The following is a 9,880-nucleotide window of genomic DNA, read 5'->3' as shown; positions in this document are numbered from 1 at the left end:
GTACTGGCACCCAGTTAAGCAACAGAGTTTAAAATCCTTATGCCTGTTTTCATATCCATTCATTGCCTCACCCCTTCGTATCATTGTAACTTCCTCCAGTAACTCTTTAAGATCTGTTTCTTCTCAGAATTGATCCCTTGGTCATTTTTTAATTACCTCGTCATTGGTGGACGTGCCTTCAGCTTCTTGGGCCCTAAGCTCTGAAATTCCACCCAGACATCGTTGTATTTCTGTACTTTTTTTAAGATGCTTCTCATTGACCCCAGTGCTAAGTGTAATGATTGCTTTTTCTGGTCTATATTGATGATCTACACTGTTTGTTCAGGGCACAATTTTAGAATTTGCAGATGACACAACTTGGAAATATTGTGAACTGTGAGGGCTAGTGATAGTCAAAAGGGCATAGTCACAGGTGGAATGGGTAGAACTGTGGTAGATAACGTATAAAATGAGAAGACTGAAATGATTAATTTTGAAGAGGCATAATCAAACAGAGGGTACAGTTCTCCAAGGGGGTGCAGGAGCAGAGGGACCAGGTGCAGGAAGGATGTGGACATTGAAGAGGGTGCAGAAAAGATTCATGAGAATAGTTCCAGGGTTGAAGCTTCAACCACTTTGATGGTTTGGAGAAGCTGCTACTGTTTCAGAGATGTGATAGAAGTGTTCAAAATTATGAGGGTTCTGGACTGAATAGATGAGGAGGAACTGCTCCCATTCGTGCAAGGATCATTAGTCAGAGAACAATGATTTAAGGTAGAGATAATGGGAACTGCAGATGCTGGAGAATTCCAAGATAATAAAATGTGAGGCTGGATGAACACAAGCAGCATCTCAGGAGCACAAAAGCTGACGTTTCGGGCCTAGACCCTTCATCAGAGAGGGGGATGGGGAGAGGGAACTGAAATAAATAGGGAGAGAGGGGGAGGCGGACCGAAGATGGAGAGTAAAGAAGATAGGTGGAGAGAGTATAGGTGGGGAGGTAGGGAGGGGATAGGTCAGTCCAGGGAAGACGGACAGGTCAAGGAGGTGGGATGAGGTTAGTAGGTAGATGGGGGTGCGGCTTGGTGTGGGAGGAAGGGATGGGTGAGAGGAAGAACCGGTTAAGGAGGCAGAGACAGTTTGGACTGGTTTTGGGATGCAGTGGGTGGGGCGGAAGAGCTAGGCTGGTTGTGTGGTGCAGTGGGGGGAGGGGACGAACTGGGTATCCCCTCCCTACTTCCCCACCTATACTCTCTCCACCTATCTTCTTTACTCTCCATCTTCGGTCTGCCTCCCCCTCTCTCCCTATTTATTCCAGTTCCCTCTCCCCATCCCCCTCTCTGATGAAGGGTCTAGGCCCGAAACGTCAGCTTTTGTGCCCAATGATTTAAGGTAATTGACAGCATGAGGAAAAGCCTCTTTACACAGTGAGTGGGTGTGTGCTGGAGATAGATTCAGTTCTGGCTCTTTCAAGCGAGTGAGATAATTATCTGAAGAGAAATTTTGAGGGCCAAAGGGAAAGGACAGAGACTAGCGCAAGGGATGCGTTGCACATAGAGAGCTGACACAGAACATCGAATAGTTCAGCACAGGAACAGGCCCTTTGGCCCACAATGTTGTGCTGAACATGATGTGAAATTAAACTAATCCCTCCTGCTTGACCTTGTCCATATCCCTCCATTCCTTAGATACCCATGTGCTTATCTAAAAATCTCTTAAACGCTCCTATTGTATCTACTTACACCACCACCCCTGGCAGTGCGTTCCAGCATCCTACCACTCTTTTTTAGAAGACTTGCCCCTCATGTCTCCTTTGAATTTTCCCCCTTGCACCTTATCTATGCATCTTAAAATTCAATCAAATCTCCCCTCAGCCTCTGCTGCTGCAGAGAAAACAACATTAGTTTTTCTAGCCTCCCTTTCATAGCTTGTATCCTCTAATCCAGATAACATCCTGATAAACCTCTTATGCATCCCCTCCACATCCTTCCTGTAATGTGGTGACTAGAATTGAACATAGTGCTTAAGTTCTGGATGTGAGTTTGCTTGCTGAGCTGGAAGGTTCGTTTTCAGACGTTTCGTTACCATTCTAGGTAACATCATCAGTGAGCCTCCGACGAAGCGCTGGTGCCACTTTCTATTAAAATAACACCAGCGCTTCGTCGGAGGCTCACTGATGATGTTACCTAGAATGGTAACGAAACGTCTGAAAACGAACCTTCCAGCTCAGCGAGCAAACTCGCATCCAAACCTCAACCTGAGCTACAAATCTTCTCAAAACTCGATAGTACTTAAGTGGAGCCTAACCAAAGTCTTATAAAGCTGCAATGTGACTTCCTGATGCTTATACTCATTTCTCCAACCAATAAAGGCAAGTGTGCCATACACCTTTACCAACCTATCCACTTGTGTGGTCACCTGCAGGGAGGAATGAGCTTGAATCCTGAAGATCCCTCTGTGCCTCAGTGCTGCTCAGGGTCCTGCCAGTAACACTATACTTTTCCGTAACATTTGATCTCCCAAAGTGTAGCACCTCACACTTACTGGATTAAACTCCATCTGCCATTTCTCCGCCCATACCTGCAATTTGTCTTTATGCTGCCATCTCCTTTGACAGCCTTCTACACTACCCACAGCTCTATTGATCTTTGTATTGTCTGCAAACTTACAAACCCGTCCATCTATATTTTCATCCAAGTCATTCATATAAATCACAAACAGCAGAGGTCTCAGTATGGATCCCTGTGGAACCCCACTTGTTACATATCTCCAGCCTGAAAAACACACTTCCACCACTATCCCGTGTCTTTGGGCAAGCCAGTTCTGACTCCAAGCTGCCAAGTCACCATGGATTCCGTGCATCTTAATCTTCTAGAAGAAGACAGTTGTGATGGGCTAATGTCCCCTTGTTCTGTAACCAACCTCTAACCATCTGTCCCAATATATCCATTTTGTGATTTGGTTTTGGATTTGGATTTGTTTGATAGCATTTGGGACGTTTTACTATGGTAAAGGTGATATATCAGTGCCACGTGTCACAGTCTGAGAGGCTATTTGGCTACACCTTCATAATTAACCTCTCGATCCAACAGACGCACCTGCCATCTTTTCTGGAATTAGTCTCCATTCTTGACATGCATTTTATTATTGCCTGGGTATTTTATGATTTAGAAATTGATTCCTGGGAAGAAAGTTGAATGTACATCTGTGGTCAATTTAAAAAAAATGAAAGAAGGTATCAAACTTTGAAGTTAAATTACATGGGAATCAAGGTGAGCTTACCAATTTAGATACAAAACCAGTGTAATAGCAGGGCACAGAGTGATAGTGGCGGGTTGTCTTTCGGACTGGAGGCCTGTTGCCCGTGGTGCTCAACAGGGATTGGTGCTGGGCCCACCTTTGTTTGTCATTTATATAAATGATTTAGATGAGAATATAGAAGGCACGGTTCGTAAGTTTGCGGTGGATGCCAAAATTGTTGGCACAGTGGAAAAAAGTTAGAAGATTACAAAGAGATCTTGAGCAATTGGGTAAATGGGCAGATGGAGTTTAATTTGGAGAAAAGCGAGGTATTGCATTTTGTTGAAACAAAGAAGGGCAGGACATACGCAGTTGAAAGTAGAGCCTTGAGTAGTACTGTAGAGCAGACAGACACAGGGGTTCAGGTACATATTTCTTTGGAGTTTGCATCACATATAGACAGGATGGTTAAGAAGGCATTTAGTGCACTTGCCTTCATTGCTTAGACCCCTGAGTATAGGAGTTGGAATGCCATGTTGAGGTTGTACAAGATGTTGGTAAGTCCTCTTCTGGAATACTGTGTACAGTTCTGGTCACTCTGTTATAGGAAGGATACTATTAACCTTGAGAGGGTTCATAAGAGATTTGCCATGATGGAGGGCTTGTATTATAAAGAGAGGCTGGATAGGTTTTCTCCATTGGAACGAAGGAGGTTGAAGGGTGACCATACAGAGGTTTATAAAATCATGAGGGGCCTAGGTAAGGTGAATGGCAGGTGTCTTTTGCCCAGGGTGGGGATTTCAAGGTTGGGGGCTTATTTTAAATTGAGAGGAGAAAGCTTTTAAAAAGACATGAGGGGTAGCTTTTGCATAGTGTGGCTTGTGTGTGGAATGAACTGGCAGAGGATGTGGTGAGTGCGAGTACAGTTACAAAGTTTAAAAGATATTTGGATAACTACATGAGTAGGAAATGTTTGGAGCGATATGGGCCAGCTGCAGGCAGGTGGGACTAGTTTAGTTGAGACTTTGGTCGGCATGGACTGATTGGACCAAAGACTGTTTCCATGCTGTATGATTCTATAAACTCAAAGAAGACATATCATTGCACAAAGATAGGTGATAGGCCAAGAGTTTGAGTGGAACATAAAGCAAAATCTTACTAAAAGGTTAATGAGGGAAAATATACAGAATTAAAAGAAGTTTCTTCAGATTTTCTTTAAAAAGTTAAAGTGTTAGTCCGATAGAAAATGAGTTTGAGGAATTAGAAATGGAACATTAAGAGAGCAGATGAATTGAACAAATATTTTGTTGGTCTTCATTAGAGAGAATCCAAGTAATTGGAAATAGCTGTAAATCAGAAATTGAAAGTGAACAAGTAACTAAAAATTGCAAGGAGTGCTGCTTATCTTGTCAACTTGCAGTTTTGACAAGTCATTGGACGCTGATGGATCTCATCCTAGGATCTTAAAAGAAATTAGGTAGTGAATTTGTTGCTTTAAATTTTCTAAAACATACCAGAATCAGGAAAGGTTCCTTTAGATTGAAAAACAGCTAATGTGCAATAGAATAGAATATCCTTTATTGTCAAATATACTCCATTACAGGAGTACAGTGTAAAGTTTTCCAATGTCACTTCTTAGGCAGTATATTAGGTACAAGTACCTAGGTACAAAACAGGAATACAAAAAAAAGTAGTTTCCTGACTTTACCACGTTTAAAGAATAAGTTAGAAATAAGACAGTTCTAGGATTGACATTATAGTCAGACTCCGCCCAAGGGCTACCACACGTGGCCTGACTGCTTGTGACAGACCTCTGTCCAACAACCATCCCCTCTCCGCTCTGACCCTTCAGTATGCTCTGCGCCAGTTCTCAGCTGCTCCAAGGTAAGTTTCCTCTGCCTCCCCCAGCTCTCCCCACCTGGGACTGCCTCTTCCCGCTCCGGGTCTGCCACCCCCTTGCCTCTGGGACTGCCTACCTGGCCTCCCCCTCCATCCCCTGTTCTGGGACTGCCTCCCCCACCCTTATTCAGTTCTCATTAATGGTGTAACAGGGCACCTGGATGCTCATGGTAATCAGGCAGACTCAATAAGATTTTGTCAAAAAGAATGCTTTTGTCTTATCCTTTGCATTGTTGTGTTGGGCTCTTCCATAATTGAGAGTGGGGATATTTATAGATCTCCTTCTCCAGTGAGTGGTTTAATTTTCCACCGCCATTACCCACTGGATGTGGCAGGACTGCAGAGCTTATTCCTAACCTGTTGCTTGTGGGATCGCTAAGTATGATTGCCTTTGGCATTAAGGTGGAATGTGACTGGGTGCGGCAAGGAAGACTTGGAAAATTGATGTCATTGGGAATTGGGGAAACCAATCATTGGCTGGAGTTCTCCCTGACTCAAAGAAAGATGCTTGTGGTTATTGTGGGTCAGTTACCTCAACCACAGGACCTCACTGCCAGAGTTCCTCAGGGCAGTGTCTTAAATCCAGTCTTTTTCAGGTGCTTCATCAATAACTTTGCCTCCATCACAAGGCCAGAAATGAGGATGTTTGTTGATTGCAGTTGTATCATTCACATTGCTTCTGCTGCTCCATATGGGTGCAGAATACTTTAAGACTTACTTTGAGGATTTGTCACTGAAGTGTCAGGGTAATACCATTTCTGGCAAGAGAGAATGTAACCACATTCCCTTGATCTTCAACAGCATAACTATTTCTGAAACCCCCACCATCAAAAGTCTGGGTCTACTGCAGCCTAGAAATCTAACTGGACTGGCTGTACAAATGCGGGACCTCTTCTGATGAACCAGGTAGGTTCTTGCAGCAGGGACTGAGCCCTGGATGCCTGCAGCAACAGGTTTTAACAGTTTATAGGAGGCAACCATTCAACACCTCAAACCTTTTTTTGCCATTAAGTTGTAGATGATCTACCTACTGGGGATAAATGCTTTAATTGTATCTTTGGGAGACTGAGTAGAATCAACCCAAATTTTCTGGAGTTGGGTAATCTAATTGACATAAAAATTTCTTAAGGAATCTGTCTTTGAGCAACTTTGCCAATAACAGCTGATTCATTTCAGCAGGAAGAATTTGACACAAACTGTTACCAAGTCACATTGAAGGTTATAATAGTTCAGTCACCCATTCTGCTGATGTCCTTCCAATACACAGAAGACATTTTAAGAATTTTGAGGGTAACACCAGCAGTTTTAGTAAATTATGTCCACCTCGCCACCATGTCTGTCAGCATTTTCATCCCCTCTTGAGGAGATTTCATATCATGCACTTAGCAACATTCCACTTGATTAGGACAGAAAATTTAAGCTTCCTTACTTTCAAATATTTGATTCGAGTTCCTGTAGTTTGGATGTGTCTCTTCCAGCAAGACCAACTCTGAGGTTCAAATTGTGCACAAAGAATCCCAAATACCCCAACCAAGCATCTTATCTTGTATTACTATCCGAGGACTTGATAAGGATTAACAAACACTTTCAGCAGTTCTACTGTTACATTCCAGACCAGAAAAGACCAAGTTCAGGTCAGTACTTGAGTACTGGGACACTGAGTGGTTTTTCAGATTCAGTCACAGAATGGTCTGAAAAATTAAAGAGTGAGAGTACGTTTTCAGCAACACAAAGTGATGATGATTGGTTTTAATAAACACCAGAGAGGAAACCAATATGATACTAACACACAGACCTCAGCTTCTGCAGCATCACTGCAGGGCTGCAAGTCTTTGCATATAAAGAATCTCAAGACCAAATTTATAGAATATCAGTTGTATATCAGCAAGTACAGTCACCCCACCTGTTTTGTCTGCATCCAAAGCAGCTAGGCAGCTCCAACAATCATCCACAAAGTCAATGCCAAATAAACATTCTTCAATATTGTCAGGAAGTGTAGTGACATGTTGCCCTAAACATAGCAGTTGCAGGTGAGGGTCCCCTCTCAGTGCTGTTAGACAGCTGAAGGGGTGTTCTATGACACAGCCAGTGATGACACCAAAGGCGTTTTGTTCTTTATAATTTTTATTTTTTGTTTCAATAGGCCTCGGTGGATCAAGAGCTGCTTCAATGCTGGATATTTCCATATCATAGTGTTGGGAGCACAGTGGCTCTTGTTGTGGTGTCATTGTGTAGCAACAGATGTGGGTCTTGAGATCTTCATGCCTTTGAGACGCTGGTGAAGCAGGTAGGCTTGTAACCGGCACATGGGCTGAGGGGCTGGACTGGAAGAATGGGAAGATATTCATTATTACAAATCTTACAAAGTATTTTCATAAGAATATAGAATAAGTCCATTCAGCCCAATGGATTTTTCCACTCTGAAAATCCTTAGTCCTCCTTTTCTATTCTTTATCTGTAGCCCTGCTTAGAAACTTTTTACCAAATCTGCTTAGCCAATGCAATGTCGATCAAAAATCAATACATAGTAAGGATCCTTGTCAAACGTAGTTTGTGCCAATTATATTAAATCTATGTGCTCTGCTCACCGACCCTCTGGCATCGCTGTGTTCAAGCTCCTGGTCTGGGGTTCATCTGCTGGTGTCTGCTTTCTTTGGTTTTTAAAATTTTTACTTTCACTAATTTTCTTTTGTTCCTCTTTAAAAGCCTTTTTTGGCAACTTTGGCAGGGTGGTAGCAACAGAGTCACTTCTCCTGGCATCAGTTGGGGGTGGGGGAAAGCCCTGGCGTAGGGTAGAGGGTGTGGGGAGAGTGAGCCTTGCGGTGATGTCAGTGAGGTAGACCCTGCGGCGAAAGATGGCATCTGAAGATGGGCAACTCTGATGTTGGTTGGGTCTGACGCTGGTGGTTCTGAGCTGAATCAGAACTGAACATAGATGAACCTCTCTTTAAACTATTCTGAGGAAGGGACACCGGACCTGAAACATTAACTCAGTTTTTTCCTTCACAGATGCTGCCAGGCCTGCTGAGCTTTTCCAGCAACTTTGCTTTTGTTCTCTGTTTAAACTATATCATTTCATTTTTCTCTAATGCTTTAACTATCAAAATAGTGCTGCATTATCAAGACAAATTAAAGCTTTTCATTGTTTTCTGTTGTATTTCACTAAAATATGTGTGACAATAAATCATTTATTCAGCCTAAATGTCCATTACTTTGAACATTTCAGAATTCTCCTTCACCTTCTCTGTTGAGGAAAACACTCCAACTTCCCTGATCTCTCACTAAAACTGAATTGCATTCTAATAAATCTGTTGCATACTGTCAAAGCACTGACACCCTCCCTAAAGAACCACAATAATTTAGTGATGGTCAAACTAAAGATACAAACTAGGAATAAAAGTAGGCCACTCGGGCCCTTGCTCCTGCTGTGCTATTCAATAAGACCATGGCTGATATGCCTCCCTCAGTAACCTTCCATCCCTTCACATATCTAGAATCTGTGAACCTTAAAAAGACTCCACTTCTACGGCCTTTCTGAAACAGAGTTCCAAATACACCTCCCCTTGGTGAGAAAAATGTTTTATCATCTCTGTCTTAAATGGGTGACACTAATTTGTTTAAAAATGGCTCTGAGTTCTAGATTTGCCCATGTCCTCAACCACCACCCCCGCCCCCCACCCTGATTAAGACTCACAGGATCTCTCATGTTTCTATCAAGTGGCTTATTACGTTCCAGCCTCCAGCCGATGCGGTTCTAGCCTGCCCAACTTCTCCTCATAAGGTAAATTCCTGCTCTTTTATCTGGTAAACTCTCTCTGAAATACTCCCAATGCATTTAGCATTCTTCTTAAATAAGGAGGCTAAAGGTATTTCAGATGTTGCCTCCCCTCATGCTTTGTGTATTTGTTATTGTTTGGTACAGCCTAGCCTTTTATAATCCATACATGAGGACACCCAGATATCTCTGCATCTCAGCTCTGCAATCTTCCACCGGTTTAATTTTTTATTTTTTCTGCCAAAATGGACCATTTTACATTTTCCCACATTATACCTCATTTGCCAGATGTTTGTCCAATCACTTAGCCTACTGAACTGATCTACCTTCGTGTCATCAACATGCATTACACCTCATTTGCCAGATTTTCACCCAGTCACTTAACCTATCAGGATGTGAGTTTGCTCGCTGAGCTGGAAGGTTAGTTTTCAGACGTTTCGTCACCATTCTAGGTAACATCATCAGTGAGCCTCCAGTGAAGCGCTGGTGTTATGTACCGCTTTCTATTTATCTGTTTAGGTTTCCTTGGGTTGGTGATACGCACGAGACATGCACGAGAATTCCTAGAAGCATGGCATTCCAACCGGAACTCCATCAACAAACATATTGATTTGGAGCCAATCTACCATCCCCTGAGAAAAAGAACAGGAAATGACATCACCAACCCAAGGAAACCTAAACACATAAATAGAAAGCGGGACATAACACCAGCACTTCGTCGGAGGCTCACTGATGATGTTACCTAGAATGGTGACGAAACGTCTGAAAACTAACCTTCCAGCTCAGCGAGCAAACTCACATCTAGAACCTCAACCTGAGCTACAAATCTTCTCAAAACTCGCTAACTTAACCTATCAATCAGACCTACCTTCGTATCATCAAACATATACGTGCACACATACACAGACACCAGTCATCCCCAGTCGAATAACACTTGGAATAAGAACGGAAGGTAACAAAAATATGGAATGTACTCTTGGGGGGGGG

General features: G+C 42.8%; 1 protein-coding gene across 4 annotated transcripts in view; it reads right to left on the bottom strand.

Annotated features, from left to right (window-relative positions):
- Positions 1 to 6,789: 6,789 nt before the first annotated feature.
- The window catches only part of LOC125466990 (uncharacterized), a 36,654-nt gene continuing 33,563 nt past the window's right edge, over positions 6,790 to 9,880 (bottom strand). For 2 of the 4 annotated variants that reach the window (XM_048562257.2, XM_048562259.2), the window contains one exon: positions 6,792 to 7,442. In XM_048562257.2, coding sequence (XP_048418214.2) covers positions 6,930 to 7,442 — 513 coding nt within the window. In that variant the 3' untranslated portion in view covers positions 6,792 to 6,929. Of the gene's footprint in view, positions 7,443 to 9,880 lie in introns of all 4 variants that reach the window. The other 2 variants (XM_048562258.2, XM_048562260.2) reach the window with 2 other exon arrangements.

This window comes from Stegostoma tigrinum, chromosome 32 (genome assembly GCF_030684315.1).
Source record: "Stegostoma tigrinum isolate sSteTig4 chromosome 32, sSteTig4.hap1, whole genome shotgun sequence".
Taxonomy (NCBI): Eukaryota; Metazoa; Chordata; class Chondrichthyes; order Orectolobiformes; family Stegostomatidae; genus Stegostoma; species Stegostoma tigrinum.
Note: the sequence above shows the minus strand (reverse complement) of the source record. Positions and strands in the feature narration are given on the sequence as shown.